Below are 25,286 nucleotides of genomic sequence, written 5' to 3' on the forward strand. Positions count from 1 at the left end.
CTGTCTTCAAAAGGAGGTGGCTGCAGCCTTGGGGGTGCCGTGGTGGTCCCCTGGAGTACATGAAGAAACAGAGCTTCTGTGTAAATGAGCAGCATTGTTTAGAATTATTTTGAGGCAGGTTATAACATCCACAGCACGCTGGTATGTGGCATAACTTATTAGGGGTGTACTGGTATGGACTTCTCAGCAGAGGTGGCCAATCTGAACAGGCCCAGGTCTCTCCCATGCCCCTCTCCTAGGCTTCCCATCAGCAATGCCGGAGGGATCTCTGTGCAGATGAGCACTGCCTTGGCCTCTCCCAGCAATGCCGGAGGGGTCTCTGTGCAGATATGAGCACTGCCTTGGCCTCTCCCAGCAATCCCAGAGGCAGCAGGGGGTTCCGGGTGGCCCCCTGGACAAGTCAGAGGCCAGGATCAGCCCTGCCTGGACCCCTCTTGCTTCCTCCTACCCCCTCCAGGCTTTAGCCCAGCCTCAACTGGCAACACTCTCACCAGCTCAAACCCGCATTTTCCCAGAGGGTCCTCCCTCCCATCCTTCCTTCCCCACATCCCTCCTCAGCTGGGCCCAGGTCTTGGCTTCGATGACTTCTCCGGCCTCCCTCCTCCTGCAACAGCCCCTCCTCTCCAGGGCCTGGCTCAAGGCTGGTGCGGGAACTACATGCCAATGAATACACATGCTGCTTCAGACAAGCCTGCTTCCCCTCCAAGGGTCTCTTTATTCAACCTGTAAAGTCACTGTCAGTAACTTGGCTTGGCCCTCTGCTGCTTCCAACAAGGAAATGCTTAAAAGTCAGGAAATGCATTGGGTGCCTTTCCTAGTACCAACAATTGACTACAACTCTTTGGGCACCCTGAGATAAATCAACAGCATTTGCTTTTTCTTTACTTTTCTAATGTAATTCCAGAAAAAAATAGATCTCTATTTTATATATATATATATATATATATAAACTATATTTATATACACACATACATAGAGATCCTTCAACCATGAAGAGGCAAAGGATCCAGCGTCCTCTGGGGTGCCCCTTGGCCTGCTGCAGGAAAGCCAGGAGGCACCAGCTATCTCGGGAACCATCTCGCGACATGCAGTGCTGAACTAGTGTGCCATGGATGGGGGTCTCCAACAGCCCTCTCCCTCCGAGGAAGGTGGAGCTATGACAAACCAGGGCAGCCCTCACCTGAGCTTTCTACACATCCTGAAATGTAAGCTGTACCTGATGAAGCTTTGAAACTAAAACCCAAAGTGCAGATACAAAAGGATTCCCTGATAGGCCTGGGGGACTGACTCCTTGGGGAAGAGTTCCAAGAGCGTCATGCAGCAGGGGCCGGGGAAGCAGCAGGGAGGACATACACCCACAGCCCCCAGGCCTGGAAAAAGGTGTCATGGACACAGAGGCCTGCTCAGTCACAGGAGAAGGGCTGGGCTCTGTCCCCTCCTCAGGTCTCCCTCAGGCAGGGCAACCCAAAAGGCTAGGGTGAGGCTCGAATCAAGGCAAAAAAGGGCTGTGGGTGGTGAGATGTCCTGGGGACAGTCCTAGAAATTGTCCATCTCCATGTTATTGGCCCTCGAGGGACCTGCATTGTAGTGTAAGACCTGCAGGAATAATGTGTTGACTCAGGATATTAGAAAGGACTGGATCTAGCAACCACAGGATCTAAAGCCGACGGAGGCTGCTCGGGCTGGAACACGTTTCCAGGGAGATGGGGTGGGTGGAAATGGAAGCGTAAGGGCCAGTGCTCAGTACCCCCTGGCTAGACCCCAGAGGCCCCAAAGGCACTTGGTAGCAGAGGGAAAGAGCAGAGTGGGGCCCAGCTGGCCTCAGGGGGCAAACAGGGGCAACGTGGGCATCATCTACTAACTCCAAGTCTGGGAAGGGAACCCAGAAATCCCATCGTCTTCCCACTTGCCCACAGTTTCTTCACGTCATGACTGCCCTGGGCAAGACCTGAGAGGGATCCAGAAGTCTGTGCTGTGCTGAGAGTGGGGAGTGAGATCCCCAGACCCCCAGCCAGGGGCATGGGTGAGGGTGAAGGGTAGTTGTGAGGCTCCCCCCTGCCCAGCTCTTGGGAAGCAAGTCTGGTCACCACAAAACTCTGCAAAAAGGCACTTACGGTTCAAGTCAGACTGTTTACCAAGGCACCAACAAAGAAATCCAAGAAGACCCTCTTGGCCGAGCCAGGAGAACGAGGGCTGCAGCTGCGGAGGCGTTCACTAAAGATGGATTTCCCTGAGGCCCCGCACCTGATGCCACTGTCACCCCACACTGACGGCTGCCTCTCCCTCGGGCCGGCCCTCCCTCCCTGTGGCTGCAGTGTCGTCAGAGCTCTCTGGGGATGATGGAGAAGGGCAGCACAGGGCTGCTGGCCTCTAGCTCCAGGGCAGTGAGGAAGCAGTCGACAGCAGCCTCGTTGTGGCCCTGGGCCTGCAGCACCTCGCCCAGGCCCTGCCACGCCTTGTGGCACGTGCTCTGCCTCTCCACAGCATCTCGAAGCACCTTCTGGGCCAGGCTCTTGTGGCCAAGCCGACTCAGCATCAGACCCTGTGGACCAAGCACAGGGCAGGATGAGTAGGGGTATCCCATGGCACAGGCATCTTGGCAACTGGGCCAAGCGCAGGTGCATGGGTGGCAGCAGCCATCAGCTCGAGAGGCTCCCTGCGTCTCTGGCTTGGGCACTGTCAAGTGACTGTGCCTTTCCCCATGTAAATCCTACCTGGCCCTGCCCAACCCCTGCTTTAACCCCAGCCTCCTGGGAAACCCACGGCAGGAGCTCTGTTCCTGCCGGTCCCGAGGAATTGGCTTTCAAGTCACCAGATCTGACTGTGTCACCTCGTTTGGGGGATCCTGGGCAAATCCCAGCTCTCTGGCCCTCAGTTTCCTCATCTGTAAATGAGAAAATCACAGCATCTCTCTCGAGGGCGGGGTGAGGCTGAAAGGAGTCAGGAGGTGTAAAGCTCTGAGAAGCATCTGGCAGGAGTGTGTTCTCTCAGTGGGACCATGCCTCTCAGTCCTTCCTGCGGCCCGGAGCTGCCCTTCACCCCAGGGATGCAGAAAGACTGAGGAGGACGCGTTACGGGGCTTCATCACTGCCACCAGGGAGGAAAAGCTCAGGCATGTGTGCGTGTGCGGTGGCTCCTCAGGAGAGGGTCACAGGAGGAGAGTCAGATGGCGGGGGACGGTGCCGGGTGAATGGGGCGCTGGGTGAACAGGCTGGATTGGCTGAAAGATGAAAGGCCTGGGGGGGGTCTGGGTCAGGCGCAGGGAAGCTTGGCCCTGCTGTTTGGCTCAAACAACCCTGTTACCAAAGAGATAGAGGAACTAACAGGAATCGTCATAAGAGGCTGGGAGGTGAAACTGGCACCCTGTCCCCTCTACATCCTCTTTTACCCACGCTGGGAAGTGGGTAGCGAGGACAGGGTAGTGAGCGGAGGCAGAGGGGCAGGGCTCCCTTTCAGCAGAAAGGTTGTTTCGCGCCGTCCCACTGATCCCTGTTTCAGCCCTGAGGGTGGCATGAGATGGTCCCTCGGAGGGACCCTTCTCTTGTTAAAAGACGGGAGGTAAAACCCACCACCGACTTCCTGGACAGGCGGGGGCCGCAGTGGGGGTGGGGAGCTGCCTTCTATGTGTCTGGAGCCCCCTCTCCAGTGCCCGCCCACTGATGGCCATGTACATTTTTAGCTGGAACATTTTCCTCCTCAGCGAGCTCCCCAGAGTTAGGCCCTCTGTTGCTATGGAGACGCACTGGGGAAGATGCGCATGCCTGGTTTCATCAAGTCCTCAGAGAGCTTGGAACACAACCAATTCGGCGGGAGTGAAAGATGGCGCTCAGGAAGCCCTAGGAAAAGCCTCTCCCTCTCCATAGGTGCTGGCTGGAGATCTTGTGGCCAGGGGGTGGGGGAGGAAGAGGCTGTCCTCACAGAGCCTTTGTTAGCCCTGGGCAACGTTGTACCAAGGAACCACACACATGGATGAGGCGTGCAGAGGCCAGGGGAGGACAGAGTGGCTGCGGGCAGGGTGGAGCCTCAGGCAGGGTCTTCCGCTCTCGCCAGATGGGAGTGGTGCTGACTCAGGGCTGCCTGGGACCAAGGGTAGTGGCCAGGCTGGCCAGGAGGGCACCAGGCCTAGCTGTTTGGCCCACATGGCCCAAGGGCCAGACCCCAGCAGCTCACAATGGAACAGGGCCCACAGGGAGGAGGGAAGGAAGGCCAGCCGACGGGCCGCCAGACACAAAATTAAGCACCAATAATGAAGGGTTTGAGCCCTGTGAGTTCTGCCCACGAGGGAGCAACACAGGACAGAAGGGAAAGGCCGGCAAGGCCTCTCAGAGAGGGGCAGGCCCGGAGTGGCTTCCACACATTAAGTTTTCTATATTAAGCTTCCACATGGGATTTTGTTTGAAAAAAGGGCTCAACTGCTAAAAACAAGTTTGAAAACCCCTGATATCAAGAAGTATGTGGATGTTTGGGAAGGGGCCAGATGTGTCTGCAGGCTGGTGTGTGTGTGTGTGTGTATGTGTATTTTATTCTCAGTTTGGGAGGTTTGCAGTAACTTCCTCTGTGTGTCTGTAGAGAGGAAAAAGCCCAGGGCTTGGTGGCTGGAAGCCCTGGCCAGGTTGGAATCCCAGCTCTGCCACTGACAAGTGCTGTGACCGTGGACAAATGGCCAGCTTTCTCTGAGTTGTGGTTTCCTCATCTGTAAACCAAGCAATGTTTGGTTTACATTGCTTACAAGAGCCCCTCGTGGGGCTCCTGTGAGGAGTCTGCAATGATGAATTGGAAAAATCACCGCAGGGGCAGACAGCAAACAACAGCACCTCCAAGATGAGCAGAGGGTCCTTCTGGGCGGGGAGTGGGTGGATGGCTGATCTCTCTAGAAGCTGGGAGAGGGCATGGCTCTCTGTGGGGGAGGACTGTAGGCTAGGGTGGGTTGGCTCATGTGCCCCCACCCTGGGGTGTTTACCTTAGAGCCTGAAAGGAGACACCGGGCTGGGGTCAGGCTGGGGCCCAGAGGCCCGGGGCCTGTAACAGGATCTTCTGCCACCTGCCCCTGACACCAGCCGAGTTCATGTTTGGTAGCAACTCAGCGCTGTTTGCTGCCTGACAACTGGGCAAGACAGCCCCAGGAAGATGCGAGGTCTCACCTACTCTGCCCTGAGCCCAGCGCTGCATCTAGGGCCTGCACACAATCCTCCTGGCACCCCGACCCTCCCAGAGAACAGGCCTCCAGAGAGATGGTGGGAACAAGAACTGGCATCTCAATTGCATCCAAATGTCCCAAGTGAATCCCCCATCCCCCATCCTGGTGAGGGGGTGGCCCACGCTGAGAGAGGAGACCAGATCTGCTAAGAGGCTCCCAGTTTTGACCCTCCCTTGGGAGATGCCATCGCTGTGCTGGCAGCCCACAGGGATTTGAAAGTTGTTTATGGTGATCAGACACCACAACTCCAAGGGGGCGCTTTGGGCTGGTTACAGCCACAAACATGGTTCCAGGGAGGTGCAGGGCTCTGAGGGGAGTCCCCAGAAACTCCCACCTCAGGATCCTCCTTCTTCTCTGCCTTCCTGGATCTCAGGGAGTGGGGATGTGTGGCCACATCTCAAGTGCTCGAGACCCTGCTCTCCCAGGAAGCCTTCCCTGGGGACGGAGTTCCTCCTGACCACACAACTGCCTCAACGTCATGCTTAGTTACTGTGGAGCTCATGGATGCGATCCCTGTCCTGCCCCTCCGGAGGCTGAGAGGGATAGAGCCCCAGCCTCCTGCCTGCTTTGTTATTCCCCAAAGGACAGCAGCTCAACAGGGCTCAGAGCTCAGGATGTAGCCCACACAGAGAGCAAGGGAACCCTGAGGCACCCACACACTTACAGATGTGGGCCTCCGACCAGGGATGCTGCCCACGTGGAGCCTGGCAAACCTTGCCTCTTACGGCCACGAAGGCGCAGAACCTAAGGGGCCCAGGGTCTTGCTGGTCTGGGCTCACACTCAGCGGGGAGCCTCCCTGTGGGACCCAGGTCCTCTGCAGAGGCAGTGTGTGGCCAGGGGCTGTGGCCTGGGAGTGGATGACGGAAAGGGCCTTGCCTTTTCAGAATCCACTGCATACCATCCCACCCCGTAAGTTCAGTGCCTGATGATGCCCTCCAAGGGCGGAGCAGTACAGAGGTCTAGGGGTGCGCATGCCTCTTCTTCTTTTGAGGGGGGCCTGCCCTGGGAAGCAGCCTTGGCACTAGGCCAGCTGTGGGCCAGGCTGAGCCCTCCCTCCCCACCCCTGCCCTCAAGTATTTATAGAAGTTATTTTGGGAATTTTCTCTCTGAGCTCAAGGCACATTCCTGGGATTCTGTAACAGCCTTTCCAGCTGGGAAGCCAGGAATCAGCTGGAAGCTGCAGGAGCCTTCTGGTCCCTGGAGCCTTGCGTTTGGGGACACCAGGGCTGCTGGGAGGAGCCTGCTCTACAGGAAGGGCCCTCCCTCTCACCACCCTGGAACACGGACACACCCTTCCAGGGAGGCCCGCATTCCAGCCCAGCTCCGGGCTCTCTGGCATTCCGGATTCTCTCAGGTGTGTCAGCCTCAACCTGTCCAACCAGATCTGGAACGGGAAGGAGGGAGGCACCTCTCTAGGCTGAGAACCTCCCACTCCCATCACCATCGCTTTCCTGGATCCAGGGCAGCTCCAAAGCCACAGGGTCCCACTTCCCTGATGTTGGAAGGGGAGCAAACTCTTCCAGCTCCACCCAGTGCTGGGGTGGGATGTGTTCACCCCAGAGCCCCCTGGGCCTCAAAGGAAGAGGCTCCTGCTGAGAAGAGCCCAGACTCACATGGAGCCCAACCTAGGTGGGGGTCTCCTGGGGTAGTGGGTGCCTGTCCCTTTCTCTTTTGGGGTCCTTTACAAGTGAGATGTTGAAGAACACCAGCCTCTTCAGCTGGGGCTAAGGGTTGTCTGTTTTCAGAGGGCCAGGGGCCAGCGGCCAGGGGCCAGACGGGTCACACCCTGGGGGACTCTGGAGCCTGACAAGCCACCAGGAAATTGACTTCCTTGTCAGCCGTCTCCTCTGGGCAGGGGCTGGGCCTTTTCTCCTCCCCTTCCTGGGCTAGTATCAGGTTCTAGGTCTATAAGGGCCTTTGCCCATCCTGGAGCACTGCCTGGCCCAGCCCTCCAGGTCAGTCAAGAGGCTGTGGCTAGGCCTCTGGATCCCTGGTTCTAGAAGTGAGTCCCCGTGATGGCCCAGTCACAGACGCTCCCCTCTCTGGGCAGGAGGTACAGCCTAAGGCACAGTGAAGGTCAGTCTGGGGAAGGGGCTGCTGGACAGGGAAAAAGGACATCACCTTCTCTTTCCATGTAGGGTGAGTCTTTCTAACTCTTTCGTAAAAAATGGATTCTGGAGCTTAATGAAGCCAGCAGTGCTCAAGTATCATTCAGATCTGAATCTATGACAGGCTTCCTCATCAGGGTTGGTGATGGACTTCAGGAGCCTACATCAGCTTAAGGTTTTCCCAAAGTCCTGATCCAGGGCTCAGGGTGTGTGTGTGGGGTTGTGCCAGCCCAGGGATAAGGTGGGTATGGAGGGGCCCTCTGATCCCCATTGAGCAGGTGCTGGGGGACACATCCTCGCACCCCCTACACCGTGGGCCTGCAGAACCCTTTACTTTGGTCTCTTCCACTTTCCCATCAGGGAGTGTGACCTCAGGCAGTACTGGTGAGGGGTGAAGAGAGCACTCACAATAAAATCACCTCATCAGAGGTCACACAGCCAAGATGCTCCTGTTGAACTTCCCTGCCCAGAAGCAGCAAGACTCCATGTCCTTTCATGGCCTAGACTCCTCTAAGCTGCCTGCCACAGCTCAGGAAATGAACATGGAGAAAAAAGCCTAGAGCTGGTGGTGCGTCCTGGACCCTGAGACATGGGGCATAGGCAGCAGAGGCCACTGTCCCCAGGAACCCGGGACCCTGCTGTGTGTGCACTAAGCCCCACCCAGTGTCAGGGCACCTCCAAAATGCTAGGCACTGAGTGTCACTCCTCAGCTGCTCAGAACATCCTTCCTCCTTCAACTCAGAAAACAGATGCTGAACCAGATGCTGAACCGGCATGACGGTAGGCCAGGGCCTCCCCTGAGCCTGCCACCGCAGAGCCTCTGCCCCAACGGGTGCAGATTACCCAAGGTCTCTCCCTCGTCCCTCAGCTCATTCTTCCCCACGAGGCAGGCTGCCCTCCCCGTAGCTAAGGTCAGCCTGGGCCTTGCACTGTGTGCACTCTTGTCCTATCCACAGGGCAGCTAGGGTCTGTCACCTTGGCCAGACTCCCCTGTGGACTCAGTGGGGATGGGGTGGCTTTACTGCAATGAGTCTCTGGGGCTTGGCACCAGGTTTCCACTCCCCACCGAGAACCAAGAGCATCTGAACATGGCCTGGCAGCTACGCTTCAAAGTGAAAAACGTAAAAATAACCCTAATGACTGTACCATGAACTTACGGAATTATTTAACCTAATTCTAAAGGTGCCTAATTCTAAATTCCCTAGGTGCTTGGTATAGCAAGGCTCATTTTACAGATGAGAATACTGAAGTTCTGAGAGGTTATGGAACTTGGTCAGTGAGTGAAGGCAAAGTGGGACTCAGGTCCAGGTCAGATGAACTTGAAGGCCCTGCTCCAACCTGCAGGTGCCTCCTCCAGAGCCAGCTCTGATACTCATTTTAAAAACCATCCCAGCCAACCAACCCTAGGAGAACCTCAAAGGCAGCTTGGAGGTCCCTGTCCCTTCCAGGCACTCCCTCCCTGTCTTCTCAGCACCCTGCTGGCATCACAAGGAAATCTGGGCCAAAGACCCTCATCCCACAGTAAGTATTGTCCAACAGAAATCAGCCAAGGTGGGGCTCAGGCTCAGGCCACATGCCACCAAGTCATCTATGTGAATATAGTGATAAAAATGCCCAATGTTGACTTAATCTTTTCACAGCTTTCAGTTCACCTGAGCTCTAAAACTACTCCCTGAAGTCACAAGAGGGTCTAAATTATCATCCCAATTTGACAGGAGAAAAAACTGACCAAGTGCTATGGTTTGAATGTGTCCCCCAAAATTCATGTGTTAGAAACTGAAGCCTCAATCAGCAGAATTGAAGTGTGAGACCTTTCAGAAGTGACGAGGTCCAGCGGGCTTTGCCTTCCTGAATGGACTGATGCTGTTATCTCGGGAGCAGGTTCCTGATAAAAGGATGAGTTCAGCTTCCCCTTCTCTCACACTCTCTTGCCCCTCCACCTTCTGCCATGGGATGACGCAGCAAGAAGGCCCTCGCCAGATGTGGCCCTCAATCTTCAACTTCTCAGACTCCGGAATTGTGAGCAAATAAGTTTCTGCTTATTGTAAATTACTATTAAAAAAATATATATTTAAAAAGGCCATGCATGGTGGCTCATGGCTGTAATCCTAGAACTTTTGGAGGTTGAGGTGGGAGGATTCCTTGAGCCCAGGAGTTCAAGACTAACCTGGGCAACATAGTGAGACCTTGTCTCTACAAAAAATAGAAAAAAAAAAAAAATAATAATAAATTACCCAGTCTCAGGTATTCTGTTATAGCAACACAAAATGGACTGAGACACCTGGCGAGGAAGGTAACCCTCAAGCGCCCCCTTGACAACGCAGGGCGGGTTGTCTTAGGTTTGTCACCTCTCGTGTCTGGTCCAACCCTCCATGATGGGGGAGGGGGCCAGCCAGCAGGGGGAGGGAGTGACGGATGAAGCTCTGTGCGGCCAGAGTTCATTCTTTTGACCTTAGAGACCAGAGCCTTCTTGTTGGAGTCCCAGAGCACCTAAAAAGGCCCAGCCCAGAGCCTCAGGGCTTGGATGGGCAGAGCTCTGGACCTCAGTGACTCAGGTCCCTCCTTGGGAGGTACCAGAGGTAGTGGTAGGGAGCTTCTGTGGACTTAAGATGTGCCCCCTTATGCCACAGCCTGGGGTGAGAGATGAGAGGCTCTGAGGCCATCCCCATGCTCTTGATCCCGCAAACCCACTTAAAGAATGAGGTGGCCTGCTATACACTGGCAGCAAGAGGGAACCAATTAAGGAAAATCATCATTGTCACTCTGTCATCAAGAGGACTGCAGATAACAACGCTGTCTTCCTGTCTCTCCAGGGGCATTTGGAGAGAGAAGCTGGGTCACATGCCAGGAATGCTTCAGAAACTGCATCCCAGGAATTACATTACTAGAGCCAAAGCTCATGCAGAGCCATCTCCCTACTCCTGCAGGGGTGCCTGACAGGGAGAGGTTCTGGAGAGCCTGGAACTCCCTCACCAAGAAAGCATGAGGAGGGGAGGGACCAGGAAACTCCTCCTCTCCAGAGTCTGCCCCTGGGAGAAGAGGGCAGAGTGCCACCCAGATACCTCGCTTGCCCACTCATGCCTGAGGGTGTCAAGTCGTCTCCTGCAGTGCAGACAAGCTGCACCAAAGTGTCCACACTCTCCTTAGCCAAGCTGAGGGCAGGGAGAGTTGGTGGCTCTGTGGCCAGGGCTAGGACCTCCTTCAGGGGCTGCTGAAGGGTAGCAGAACATGCCACCCCAAAATATGTCACTTGGGCACAAGGATTGTTTTAAGCTGAAGGCAACTGAGAAGAAGCAGAGACAAGAAAAGCTCTCTGCCCTCCCCCCCATTTGCCTAAAAGCAGGATATAAATTTACAAGGGTGTCCTTCCTCCCCTCTCAACCAGGAAGGACAAAGGCTGATCACAGAAGACAATGTTAAAACCTTATCAGCCTGGAGATGGCACAAAGGAATCTACATTAACAAGCTCTGCTAACTAGCCTTTATCTACCATTAGTTTCCCATTGATTTGTCTTCCCACAATTTGCCATCCCCAGAGACTCCAAGTCCTTTTTCTTTGTCTCTTGCTTCTTTTAAAGTGTATGCTCTTGGTTGAAAATGCTATGTAAGCCGGAGTTCTAAACTACCTCTTTTGTTTGTTTGTTTGTTTTTTTGAGACGAACTCTCGCTCTGTCGCCCAGGCTGGAAAGCAGTGGCGTGATCTCGGCTCACTGCAAGCTCCGTCTCCCGGGTTTACGCCATTCTCCTGCCTCAGTCTCCTGAGTAGCTGGGACTACAGGCACCTGCTACCACACCTGGCTAATTGTTTGTATTTTTAGTAGAGACAGGGTTTCACAGGATGGTCTAGATCTCCTGATCTTGTGATCCACCCGTCTTGGCCTCCCAAAGTGCTGGGATTACAGGTGTGAGCCACCATGCCAGGCCTCTAAGCTACCTCTTTAAGCTTTTCTCATTTTTCCTGAGTATCTTCCATGAGAACATTTTATACATGTTAATAAAGTTCTGTTTGTTTTTCCTTGTTAATCTGTCTTCTGTTACCAGGGTCTGAGCTAAGAACTCAGAAAGGTAGAGAGAAAATGGTTTTTCCTTCCCTACACTGGGAAACCAAGTCAAGCCACTCATTCCATGAGGTGCTCTAATCTCAGCTTCATGACCAACCAGTGACCCTCCTATCACGAAAGTCTGGTGACCTCAAAAGAACCCCCTCCTGGGAGGGCTCTCAGTGACCCAACCAGTCTACCAGTCACTGTTGGAGCTCCCTGGTTTCCTCAGGTACCTATTCTGCCCTTGGAAGTGCCTGGTGCAGAGGGGATCCAGGGAGGTGGCAGGGCAGAGATAAGCTCCAAGAGAAGTGCAGGCTGCCGGGGGTCCCTTCCTGGCCAAGCCTTGAAGCTCTCTCTGAAGAGCAGTATCAACCGGCGACTCCTATGCATCCTGGGAGGCCTCTGCCTTCCTTCTCACGTTTCCCCAGTGGCAGGCAGGCAGGCAAAGTTCAGCCTTCCCCTTCTTGGCTAGAATTTTCTGCCAGTGAATTTGGTTTTGAATACCCCAGCCGAGTGGGATTTCCAGCTACCTCGACAGAAGTCTGGGACCACGCTGGCAGACTGTCAGGACCTGCTCCTGTGATTTGATTTCCACTGCAGAGAGCACACTTCTTTTTCTTTCTACACTTGCCAGTTTCCCAGAGGCCCCTGGCCATCCTTGAGCCCGGTGCAGACAGCAGCCAGCAGGACCAGAGCCTGATGGACAAACTCGGGACAAATTGTGCTGATTCTCTTGCCCAGCAGAGAACTGCCAAGATGGCATCTCCTTCCTGCCTGGTCTGGGTAGAAAACCCTGAGCTGAACCCAGAGCAGGGCTAGAACCACAGAAACATCTCTTATTGCATCTAGGGCAGGGACAGGGGGACAGGGAGAGTAGAGAATCCGCTCTTGGCCAAAGCCTATATTCTTAGAAACATGGGGCCCCTGGCCCCTAAGAGCAAAGTCTTCAACTCCCAGTGGGCTTTCTTTAGCCTCTTGGCACTTGCCAACCCCATTTTAAGGACTAGAGGGCCAAACCCAGCACCCACACAGCACAGTAAGAATATCTTCACCGACCGCTTTCCAGACCTCAGGGAGCAGGACCCACCCATGACCTCAGAGGGTTCGCTGGGGGCCCTAAGCTCCTCTAGCCCAGGCCTGTGGGTGGCTGTGCCCTTAGCGGAGGGGAAGCTCTCCTTCTCCTTGTACTGATCAGAGGCCAATGTCCTCATAAAGTCACAGTGGCATGGTAAGGCCAGACTGTCCTCCCTGGAAGCCTGCCTTGACTCCACAGCAGGGATACCACCTCCCTTCCACATTCCTCTCTTGGTAATTCTCCAAGGCTGTACCAACCTCCAGAATTCACAAAGGCTCAGATGACTGATGTGTCTCTTTCCTCTACTATTTTTACAATGAATCCCTTACAAAAATGTGAAAGTGACTTAGAATGACAGCTAGTCGTTCCTATCATGTTGTATCACGTTGAAAAAGATTCCAAGATCACATCTTTGCTCAGTGGGAAAAAGGTGCTGTGATTGCTTAGCAATGTCTGACGCTGGTGAGGGACTGAAGGGGAGTGGGATCCTCCGCGCTATGCTTTGCTGTCTCTGGGACTGCATTGCAGACATTTACACTTTCACATGCATCACCTCATTTGATTAGAACAACACTATGGCCCAGGAACAATGAGGATCGTTATCTACAAAAGGGGACACCAGGAGCATGCAAGTTAAGCGTGTCTTTTCCTAAGTCCCCCAAGTGGATCAGGGCCAGAGCCAGGATTAGACCCCAGATGTCCTGAGTCTCAGGCCAGCACAGCAAAGACACTTAGATCTGGGAACACTTGAGATCGACTCACTAAAGCGTTCAAATGTCTTTAGAAAATGAGTGCTTAGCAAATCTTCCCCAGGCTGAACATTTGCTATTCTTTATGCATATGTGTGGGATGCTGGCAGGAACAGAGCCTGTAGACGGGATGGGCTGCCCACGCAGAAGCCGACTGCCCCTCTGGTTGCTTGTAACTTCAAAAGAGGGCAGGCCTGGCTCCAACTTGCTCCAATTTCATCAAATCAGCAAGGCACCCCAGGAAGGAAAAAGGGACCACTTCAGAAACATCTGCAGGGAGCCACTCTGGATGGCTATTCAGTTACCATGGAAACCTGCCCTTGGAAACTGCCTCAATTTCAGGAAAATAGCTACAAACAATAATAAGCATAAATGAAAAATGGTACACTGTTACTTCAAAATTGTACTTGTTATTGGATTTTGTTGGGTTTTTAGGGCTGAGCCTGCAGGCTCATATCCGTGAACACAGTGGAAGGCAGACATCTCTGCCTGGCTGCAGGCCTAATGATATAGCCCACACCCTCCCTCCCACTGCCCTAATCAAGTTTCTGGATGTGACCTCTGGCGAGGCATTTATCAGAGAAGCTGACGTCTAAATTGAGGGAGGAGGGAGGAAGCCTCTTGCAGAAAGCAAACATTTGTTAAGCTGATCGGAAGGCAATGCAGCCATGCGGGAGGGAACATGGACAAGGGTGTATGGTGACTGCACGAGCTTTCTTCATCCGAGGCTGAACATTTCACACAGACCTAAGTTAGAAATCTACAGAAATCAGGCAGCGGGAATAATAGCTGAGCTGGGAAATCCTGTTCTATTTCCTTTTCAAGGACTGTCAGGTTGGAAAGGACTTTCTGAAGATGGCCTGGTCTGGCTCCTCCCCATGTGACACTGCATTCTCTTGGCAACACTCTCACCAGATGATTACTGAGTATGTGCCTAGACTATGCTAAGAGTTATAATGTTTTTCCTGACATGGCTGAAATCTAACTCCCTGTAGCTTTTACTCACAGACAAATCAGCCCCCTTTTGGCAATGCCAACCCTTCAGCCATCTGGAGCCATGCTCCTGATGCCTCTGTGCTCTCTCTGTGCCAGACGTCAAGGATACCCTAAGGGCTGTTCCCTTCAATGCTCTCTCCCATGGAGACATCTAAGGTGGAACCCAGACCCTAAGAGGGAAAGATTGTTGCTAACTGTGGGCTCCTAGATTATCCTTCCAAAATCACTTGTACAGATGCAGGCTTGCAAGCTTCCAGACCACTACATTTATCTGGATACCTGTTCTCTGGAAGCAGCAAAGGAAAGCAGGGAAAAAATGATCATCTCTAAGGTCTAGAATATCACCTGTCAGAGCTGGTGCTCAATAAATGTCGCCTGGACCAGAGGATACCCACCGACAGATGATTAAAACTAAGGGTCAGAGAAGGTGGCTGACTTACCCATGATCACCAGGTAGAGGACAAGAGTATCAGCATCCTGCACCCCAGCCTCTTTGCTTCCCACAGGGAGGCCACTGTGCCCTGGACACCCAAGTCCTGAGCTCATGAATGAGGACCAGGGACTACTGGATCCTCTTAGCACCCCAGGGACCATTCTCAATGTGTGCTTGAGTCAGGTCTGACATGACAGCCCACCCCAGAAAACCCCCTGAATCCCACCAAAGAGATGTGGAACTCCTTGGAAATGGAGAAGGCAGGGAGGGTCTGGGGACTCCCAGAAAGAAAAGCATTTTGGTAACCGCCTAGAGTCTGGATTAGCCTTCAGGGCAAGGGTCTGATGGGTAACAATAAGAGCCTTTTGGGGCTAGATCCCTTTGTAGAAACTTACAGCAAAAGGAAGTCACAAAGAGTATCAACCAAACCTTCTAGATTTTGTCGTCAACACAGACCCTGATTGAAGGGAAATGGCCTGTGTCTACAAGAGAAGGCTAGGTATCCCAAGAACTGTCTCTTCCAACAGAGCAGGACACCAGGGAACAGCAGTAGCAAGGCTCAGGTAGGCAGGCAGTGGAGTATGGGGACAAGGAGGGACAAAGGGGGATAAGGGCCCTGAGGCTGTGGGAGGTTGCGGGAGTGCGGATGGAGAGGGGCGGGGTCTGACTCACCAGGCTGTGCATGATGTGCACGCCATCTGGGTTCACCGTGAGCGCCTCCTTGTACAGCTGCTTGGCCTCCTCCAGGCTGCCCTTCACCTCGGCCAGCCGGCCCCGCATATATAGTACTGAGTGAGAAGTGGGGAAGAGGCCTGCTGCCTCCTGGATGCAGAAACCTGCTTCCTTGAGGTGCTGCTGCTCCATGAACAGCTCAGCTGCAAAACCAGAAGGGCAGTGGGAGGTGTGAGTTGTGGGGAGTCAGAGGCATCCTGACCCCCTCCCTGCATCCTCAGAGCTGGGGAACCCGTCTTAGGTGATGAACACTATCCCACCGAGTCACAGCATGGGGCACACTGACTGTGGGATGTAGTGGGAACACTAGGTAACAGTTTCTGAGAGCTTCCTCTGTGTCAGGCACCTTGCTAAGTGCCAGTCAATGGCACCAAGATCGCCTCAGTTAATGCTCACAAAAATCCTGTAGAACAAGCTTTTTTTTTTTGGAGACAGGGTCTCCTTTGTCAACCAGGCTGGAGTGTACTGATGTGACCATGGCTCACTGCAGCCTTTTCTAAAAAAAAAAAAATTATTTATTTATTTAGAGACAGAGTCTCCCTCAGTTGTCCAGGCTGCAGTGCAGTGGCACGATCTCAGCTCACTGTAACCTCTGCCCCCCTGGGTTCAAGTGATTTTCCTTTCTTAGCCTCCCGAGTGGCTGGGATTATAGGCACGCACCACCATGCCTGGCTAATTTTTGTATTTTTGGTAGAGGGGCTCAGGCTGGTCTCGAACTTCTGGCCTCAAGTGATCTGCCCACCTTAGCCTCCCAAAGTGCTAGGATTACAAGCGTGAGCCACTGTGCTCGGCCTCACTGCAGCCTTGACCTCTTGGGCTCAAGCAATCCTCCCACCTCAGTCTCCTGAGTAGCCGGGACTACAGACATGTGCCAACACGCCCAGATAATTTTTGTATTTTTTGTAGAGATGGGCTTTTGCCATGTTGCCCAGGCTGGTCTTAAACTCCTGGGCTCAAGAGATCCTCCCATTTCAGCCTCTCAAAGAGCTGAGATAATAGGCATGAGAAACCGCACCCTGCACAAGTACTTTTATTACCCCACTTTAGAGGGGCAAAAACTGGGCACAGAGGGGTCAAGGCATTGGACTAAGGCCACAGTGGGAGTAAGTGGTGAAGCCAGGGTTTGCCTTGGGCTGTTTGACTTCAGAACCTGGCGAGGGGACATGGCGTCCCCTGAGCTAAAAGCTTGCTCAGGTGACTCCAGCCTCTTTTTCAGTGTTCCTTCACTTCCTTAGTTCACTGCATGTCCAGGGAGAAGGGGATGGAAGCAGACCAGGGAGCTCTCTTTGGGTCCCTTGGTCTCCCAGGCAGGGGCTGACTGAAGGTGGGTATGTGCTCAGAGCCAGGGAGAACCAAATGACCCTGCCAAGGATAGGGTGGGAGGATGAGGGAGAAGAGGCTCAGGGGCAAAGGAGGGCACAAACCAAGCATTGTTGGTAACAGCTACAGAAACCTCCCCTGAGCTGATGGAGAGTTGATGGGCCAAGTCCGGGTTTGGGAAACATTTTCTCATTAATCCTGACAGCAAGTCTTGGAAGCAGGCATAATCCTCACTTAAAAAATGCAGATGGCCGGGCGCCGTGGCTCACGCCTGTAGTCTCACCACTTTGGGAGGCCAAGGCGGGTAGATCACGAGGTCAGGAGTTCAAGACCAGTCTGGCCAGGATGATGAAACCCTGTATCTACTAAAAATATTTAAAAAATTAGCTGGGCATGGTGGCGGGTGCCTGTGATCCCAGTACTCGACAGGCTGAGGCACAGAGTTGATTGAATCTGGGAGGTGGAGGTTGTGGTGAACTGAGATAGTGCCACTGTGCTCCAGCCTGGGTGACAAAGCCAGACTCCATCTCCAAAAAAAAAAAAAAAGCAGGCTTAGGAGGTGAGGACCCCGTCCCATTCCCTCACTGAGAAAGGGCAAAGACAGGGCTGGACTCCCCAGCAGTTCCGTGGCCTCCCTCCAAAGCAGACACACACCCCTTTGGGCCAGCAGGCAGGAGAGGATCTGTCCTGGAACCAGAGGAGTAGGGAATGGGGCACTTTCTCCAATCCAGGCCAGCCCACACAAACACACATTTCAGACCCACGGGCACAGGTACACCCCACACCAGGCACTTTAGAAGACGCGCCTCTTCAGCCTCACTGGGCACTCAGCCTTTGTCCAAAGCAGCCCCCAGGCTTGGCGGCCCACTCCTGGGGCCTAGCCTATGCTGAAGGCACAGAAGGATCAAGACACAGATGGGGAACGCAGAAGGGCCAGCAGAGTCTGACTTGTGGTTTTGCCAAGAACTCTGCCTAGCAAAAGCTGACAGCTGAGGTTACCCTAGTTCAGATTATGTCTGGGGTGGAGAGAGAACAGATATGCCCAAGGGAATCTCCCAGAAAGAGGTGGAGAAACCAGGCCCAGACATTCTCTCTTCCTGTCCCAATAGGCAGCAGGAGAGGCCTAACTAAGGCCTTGACTGCAACACAGGCACTGGGGTACTTAGCACGAGCATTGCCTAAGGTTCATTGTACAACCCAAGTAGCCTGCCACATCCTAAAATACAACGCTTTCTGAGTGAGAGGACTCTTTTTCTCTAGTGGAGATGATAACTTGGGAGGATCAGAGAATTAAACACAGAGAAGCCAGGCTTCCCGGATATGGGAGAGAAATGTGGGCTCTAGTCCCTGGGGACAGCCTGAAATGGAGATTCCCAAGACAGAGAGCACAGGAAATGGGGGCTTTGAACCCAGGGGCAGATGGCTGGTGGGGGGAGGGGTCAGAGATTTGGCTATCTCAGCCTCAGCTCTCCCTCTCTGCTTTGCTGTTGAGCTGCTGCTGGGGCGTCTGAACAGGCTACCTTCATAACTGAGTGCTTAACATACAACTATTGAGTACTGACTACGTGCCTCGTCCCCATGAGGAGGAGAAAGAGTGGAGGCAGGGGTGGGAGCAGCTGAGCCACTAAACCACTTGAGGGACCAGGGCAGTGGAATGACAAGTGCCACATCTGAGTGTTATGGGCACTCAAGAGGGGCCAGGTCGGTGCTGCTGGTGTGGTCAGGGAAGTCTTCCTGAGGGAGGTGGCATCGGAGCTGAAGCCTGAAGGCTGCAGAGGCCTTTGGACTAAGAGGACAAGGAAGGTAGGCTGGGCTTCACTGTGGCAGAATCCCCCAGGGTCACGAGAGAGGAGAAGCAGAAGGAAGTGTGTGGGTGTCACTTTTGCAGGGTGGCTGCTTCTTCCATCGCCAGAAGCTCAGTTTAGCTGAGGGCCCAGGGGTCAAGCTCCCCACTCCCCTGGACCACTTGACCCTGGCACAGCTCATTAAGCTGTTTACAACTTGCTGCCCTGTCTCCAGAGGCTGTCCCTGGTCCCTCCCTTGGGGACCCCTCATAGTGAATTCACATCAAGAGATTTTAATTAAAGGGCACCCCACCCAATCCCAATCCGTCTTGCCTCGGGGCCCTGGGTATTCCAGAGGCCTGGGCCTTGCTGGGCTGGCCACACACCAGAGAACACGTCCTGAAGAACCGTAGGGCTGTTCCACTGACAGGCTCCATCCCCAGTTAGACAGGAAACCAGAAGACACAGACCAGAGCCCAGGGACGCCTCCCGCGGGCTTTTGCCGGCCTGGCAGACGGTGCCCAGCAGGGCCAGCCTCCAGGGTAGGCCTCCGACTTGCAGACAGGCCCACAGGTCTGGGGTGACAGTGCACCACCCCTTGCTAGTCTCAGTGTCCCTGAGCAGATGCCTTCGGCTCCTGCTCGACGCTTTGCCAGCCATGGTTAGACGGCTGCAGGAGCCCTGGGGCACTGCATCCACTCACGGCCCTGATCCTTCCCAGCCTGGCCCTGGCTGCCGGGTCCCAGTGGTGCCCACACCCATTCCAGCATCCTCTGGCCAGGGCACCACATTTTCCTTGAATTTTTATTGTCGAGGTCATCACCCCAGCACACGAGGCCTTGCTGCACCCTTAGCGTCAAGGGGTCCCTCCATTCCTTCACTCTCTCTTCCCCTTTCTGATTTTCTCTCTGCTGTCATCATCCTCCTGCCTACCCCATGACCTCTTCTCTTGCTTGTCTGTCTCCGGTTTCTTCCACTTCCCTACATCTCTCTCCACCCCCTCTCCCCTCTGTGCTTTCTCTCAGCAGGCTACAAATGGAAAACATCTGTTCCCTGGAGCTTTGCAAGAGGCCCTTTTATTATTATTATTATTTTTGAGGCATCCTGGTCTAACCCTGCACCCAGAGCTGATTCCAGTCTTCCTAGCAAAGCCGAGGCTCTCCCATCCCAGGCAGGGGATAGGCCCACTTTCCATGGGCTATTTCCATACCCTCTTTGCAGGAGGGCCTTGCCTGCAGGGTGGCCCTGTGCTGATGAGAAGGGTACAGAGAGCCTGGGCCCACCCCTAAGGCCTGTTAGGGCCTCCCCAGGTGAGTGTGCTTCCTACAGAGACCCTCCCCCTGACTTCAGAGAGGTGAGCCACAGGGCAGTAGAAAAATAGGTTAGGCCCCCCAAAGGAATTCTCCGTGGCTAGCCTTGATCCTCAGTGGGGCCCGTTTTGGTGACTCAGAGGAAATAAGCATCAGTCGCTCAGAGCATATGAATGCCCAGGAAAAGGAAGGTGGGGAGAGGGCAAGGGAGGAAGGAGAGCGAAGACCAAGGGCGCTAGAATGGAGAATGCCCAGGCCAACACAGAGAATCCAAAGGTCTGCAGGGAGTTCTCAGGTTGGTCTGAGATCCTCCATCCCTGGGACCCAGAGGGCACAAGGCAGTCAGGGGCTGCATGGGCCTGCTCTGAGTGGCCTCGCTGACTCAGGAAGCTGGGAGAAGGGAAGAAAAAGCTGGAGCTAGGGAAGAGGAGGACGTGGGAAGAAGGCACTGAATGAAGACAGGAGGGGGCAGGAAGGATGACAAAGAGTAGAGGAGCATGCAGGACCAAGGACGAGCGCCAGCTTCTCCCTGGACTATGGCTTCATCATAAACACCTGCTTCAGCCACAGTGCTGGCCACCCCACCCCAGCCCCCCAACTCTGCCCAGGAGACACCTGGGGTGGCCTCCAACTGCAGGCCAGGACACCAGCACCAGACCACAGGAGTCTGGCATTGGGGAGCTGAGACTCAGGCCAGCTTCCCCTAAACCTAGAGAAAGCCCAGAGCTGCCCATGAGCCCCTCGACCTCCAGGGCAGGGGAACTCTCCCTACATGCGTCTCCCGCTCTGGTGCACTGTCAGCTCCCAGAGCCATGACCTGAGATCATGGGGGGTCATGGGGGATGAACGGGTGGTTCTTGCTTTTAGGGAAAGCACCTCTCTCAACACTCAGATCCTGGAGCGTCTATGGGACTCTGTGCCTCTCTCACTTTCACACAGATCCGCTGCCCAATAGGCACTGCCCTGCAGCCCGTCTCTCAAGTGGGTACCATTCATCAGCTTCTCACACCGGACTGGAACTGGAAGGAGGCTTGAAGAAGGGAGGGAAGGAGGGCAAGAGATGAGAGAGGAAGGCTACACAGTCCCTTTGAATTCAACCAAAGAGTGAATTCATCATGGAACTTACTGCCAAACAGACTGGGATGCAATTTATCTTGAACCAAACCAGGGGGATTAGCTCCTTCCAAAATGATCAAGACATCTTTTTCCCTTCCTGCAAATTTGCTGCAGCTGGTGGAGTCATTAGGTGGGTGGGAGGGGGTGGGGATGCTGATCGTATTCTTAGCCTGGGTCAGGCTGGGGAGGCGGTTTAGGGAGATCATTGCCCTGGTGATCTGGTCCTGGCAGCCCTCCATTCAACAGGTGCTTGGTAGATGCTTGCTAGTGATGATGGCAGCCAGGGGAGGGGAGAGGGCTCAGGGGGTGCAAATTACCCTGGAATTCTCTCATGCTCAGAATGAAAGAGCCAGGACACCTTCTCATGTTCGTTTCCTGGCTGTGGCGGCTATGCACCAGTCACCAGTCTATTCTCCCCTTCTTCTAGCAGGATAGATCCCCCCCCTTTTTTTTGAGACAGGGTCTCACTCCCATTGCCCAGGCTGGCATGCAGTGGCACAGTCTCAGTTCACTGCAGCCTCAACTTCCCAGGCTCAAGTGATCCTCCCATCTCAGCCTCCAGAGTAGCTGGGACTACAGGCATGCACCACCATGCCCAGATAATTTTTTTTGTATTTTTAGTAGAGATGGGGTTTTACCATGTTGCCTGGGTTGGTCTTGAACTTCTGGGCTCAAGCCATCTGCCTGCCTCGGCCTCCCAAAGTGCTCGGATTACAGGCATGAGCCACTGTGCCCGGCCTGATGCCCTGACTTTTAATGGGACACCCGGAATAATGACATCTGCCAGAGCCCTCTGCAGTTAGAGGCAGTCAAATAACTAAGTTCTGGCCAATGGATCATGAGGGGAGGTGATGTGTGCCAAATCCAGGACATGTCCTTATAGGGAAGGGGGTGCCTTTCTTCCTTGTTAATCGTTTGCCTTGAAATGTGAACGTGGCAGAGAGCCATCCTGGACCACACGGACGACAGTGACACCCTAGGGACAGAAGAGTCGCTGTCCCAGTCAAGGCTGTCATCTCTAAACTGTTACATGAGAAAGAAATAAGCATCCACCTTGTGCAAGACACTGCTATTTTGGATTTGTTCTTACATGCACCCACACTGGTCTCCTAACACTACACTGCCTGACCCATCTGACGCGGCGCCACTTTCAAAGCATTCAGATCTGTTCTCGGGAGTTCTCTCCTGTGGGGTGAATACCTAAGATAACGACCAGAGAAGAAAGGCTCATGTGCAAATGATTTAAGGGCGTGTGTTTCTACTGACATTCCCAAGTCTAATTACGGGCTTCAGGAGGGCCTTTAACCTTACTTGGAGTTACCAGAACATGCTAGTATCCCTAGTATACAGCAATATACAATCTGAAAACTGCAAGCAAGCTTGCGATGATGGTAGTAAACAAACAAGACAAATCAGGTGCGGTGGCTCTTGCCTGTAATCCCAGCACTTTGGGAGGCCAAGGTGGGTGGATCACTTGAGGTGAGGAGTTCCAAATCAGTGTGGCCAACATGGTGAAACCCCGTCTCTACTAAAAACACACAAAAAATTAGCCAGGCACGGTGGCGCACACCTGTAGTCCCAGCACTTAGGAGGCTGAGGTGGGAGAATCACTTGAACCTGGGAGGTGGAGGTTGCAGTGAGCTGAGATTGCACCACTGCACTCCAGCCTGGGCCAGAGAGTGAGACTCTGACTCAAAAAACCAACCACCAACCAACCAGCCAGCCAACCAACCAGCCAGCCAACCAACCAAACAAACAAAAAAACACCAACCCCCCCCAGCAAAAAAAAAAAAAAAAACCAAGGCAAGTAATTCAAACAAAAGACCTGGGAGCTCCGGCACAGGAAACCCACAACTGCAGACTCTGATCACCGTGTTATGCTGCATTCCTTAAAGCTGGGGAAGCCCCCAGCATGGGTGCGAATCTGTGGGGGCTGGGGCTCCACGCGGCCCCTTGGAAGTTGGAAGTCATTATTTTAGTCTTAGAAGTCTTAGAAGAAGATGGGAATCTTTGCTTAAGGCGAGGCCTTGTTTATTATTCCTCTGGATTTTTCAATATCCCTCTTCCTACTTAAGACCCAACTAGCTGACTGTGGAGAAAGTGCAGCCTCCGATCACCCCCAGCCTCCGAGGGCACCCTGAGCTGCTAACTGGGCAGTTTCTGCATTGTTAAACTGCTCCCATGTCTAGCCTTCCTGTGAATCCTGTCCAGTGTGTTTTGCAGATTCAGAACCTACAGTGGGGAGAGTGGGGGCGTACTGCATACTAATGTGTCCGTATGTGAGGAACATGCAGTGGGAAACCTTAAGATTCTCAGCTAACAAGCACATTCTGACTCTAACTTACCAAATCCCCATGTCCCAGTAACAGATCATCATTTCGGTTTCTTCTCCAGCGCACCCCCATGATGGGGAAGGAGCAGAGAGGAGGGTAATCAGAGAAAATGCAAGAGGTGCTCCTGGGCCCAGAACTTTGCTTGGGCAGCTCTAGGCCAAGGGGGTGTGTTGGCCTGGGGTACTTTAGGGGTCCATTTAGCCTATCCTCCTCCTCTGTGTTCTGCTGCCACTTTATTTCATTCAGGTACTTGTCATCTTTGGCCTTGGTTCTCTCTCTTTCCACTCTGATCCACCTCTCACACCACTGTCAGGGTAAATTTTCAAAACTCTTGGCAGCGAGTCCCTCCTGGGCATTCATCAGCTGGTGTTAGGACACTCACTGTCCATGGGGCCATGCTGCCTCTTCCTCCACCATGACTGCCATGGACGAGACAGAAGCCAAACACCTTTTGCTGAGCGCCTGTAATGGCCACCCTGACTGTGTCACACATTGGCTTGTTTCAGATCAGGGCTAGCCAGTTGTGGGCCGCGTTCAGAACCCAGGTCTGTGGGACTCTGGAGCCAGGCTTCCTGCAGCCTGCCTCCTTAACACTGGCTGGCCTTCAGACTGACTCCTGGTAGCAATGGTACCACTTAGTTACCAAGAGGGACTGTCACCTGAATGGCAACCTCAAAGTTACCAGTCTTTCCTCCACCTTCAATGAATTCTAACCCCAGCCCTCTCTTTCTTGGGGCCTCCACACCTCCCCTCTCTGAGCTCTCTAGGGTTTGAAGCCCGTTTTTGAGACTGAGACAACTGTCCATCTATGTGGCCTCTCAGGACCTCCAATCCTCTCATGTTTGGGTTTGCTGCCAGGGAAGCTCTCCCAGGCAGGGAGGTAGACACCATCTCCACTGGGCAGAGAAGGAGAACGTACACCCAGAGGTGAGGACTCTGTAACCCGCGTGGGCCTAGCAAGGAGTCCCCACCTCCCCACACTCCCTTCTCCAGGACAGGTTCTGAGAGCATGAATGGCCTGCAGACAGGCTGTGTGTGTCACTGGGACTAGGGCACTCACCAGCCTGCAGCCAGATCTGTTCCAGCGTGGTCCATAGCTGCATGGGACCCTGCTTCAGGACCGAAGAGGGCATAGTCAGCTCTGACATGGCCTCCTCCAGCCGGGAGGCTGCGATGGATGAAGCCCGCCAGGAGCCTGCAGAGCAAGAGGGCATGAGCTGAGCATGGTCACATGTTGCAGGCTCCAGGAGCAGTCATTGCCCAGCACCATGGGGAGACAGGGTACCCCGAAACAGGGTGGTGTGGCTGGGCAGCCAGAAAGCAGCTCACAGACCTACTAGGGAGGGTCCACTATGTCCTCTCACCCACAGCTAGGGAGGGGAGCTCTTTGGAGGACAATCAGGCAGAGATCTCACTAGGAATCTATTCCTAGGAAAACCATAATGTCGACAAAGATGCTCTTTATGTGAACACAACAGAAATGACCTCAGTGTCCAACAATAGGGATTGATTAAAAATAAGTGGGGGTATAATCATCCCAGACTCTGCGGTCATTAAAATAACAAAGTACAAACACAGATATCAATGTAGAAAGATGTTCGCACTACATAGTTAGGTGAAAACAAGCAAGTTACAAAAGAACGGGATCACATTTTTATAAAAAAGAAATACGGGCATGGAAAAAAAGTCTGAAAGGCCATTTATTAAGGTCTAAGTGGTGAAATTAGGAGTGATTTTTCTTTTCTTCCGTTGGCTATTTTCACTCTGTTTTCACAAGTGCATATTCTCATTTGTTTGTAGAAAGGTCCCCATTCAAAGCTGTGCTGAGAAGGACCCTTGGATAGCAGCTCAAGTCAGAATACTGCCCTCTGGAAAACCTCTCCCAGTGGCAGTTCTGGGTGACATGGGCTCCGGTTCAGGATACATAAGCTGTTGACATTTATAATTCCCATGCAGGTGAAATGTGAGCACTTTCTCTCTCTCTGTCACAGAGGCAATAAAGGCTCCAATAAACTCAGGAGACCTCAGGGCAAACCACGGATGACTTCAGTTCATGAGACAAGTGTACATGGAGTCCTAATAACTTTGT

At 53.5% G+C, this 25,286-nt stretch overlaps 1 protein-coding gene across 5 annotated transcripts in view; it reads right to left on the bottom strand.

Annotated features, from left to right (window-relative positions):
• Positions 1-680: 680 nt before the first annotated feature.
• TTC7A (tetratricopeptide repeat domain 7A) overlaps positions 681-25,286 on the bottom strand; it is a 135,266-nt gene continuing 110,660 nt past the window's right edge. For all 5 annotated transcript variants that reach the window (XM_033175794.1, XM_033175797.1, XM_033175795.1 and 2 more), the window contains 3 exons: positions 24,258-24,392; positions 15,275-15,477; positions 681-2,542 (listed from right to left, as the gene is read on the bottom strand). In XM_033175794.1, the coding sequence (XP_033031685.1) occupies positions 2,321-2,542; positions 15,275-15,477; positions 24,258-24,392 (560 nt within the window). In that variant the 3' untranslated portion in view covers positions 681-2,320. The remainder of the gene's footprint in view (positions 2,543-15,274; positions 15,478-24,257; positions 24,393-25,286) is intronic.

Source organism: Trachypithecus francoisi, unplaced genomic scaffold, assembly GCF_009764315.1.
Source record: "Trachypithecus francoisi isolate TF-2019V2 unplaced genomic scaffold, Tfra_2.0 Lachesis_group17, whole genome shotgun sequence".
In the NCBI taxonomy this organism is placed as follows: domain Eukaryota; kingdom Metazoa; phylum Chordata; class Mammalia; order Primates; family Cercopithecidae; genus Trachypithecus; species Trachypithecus francoisi.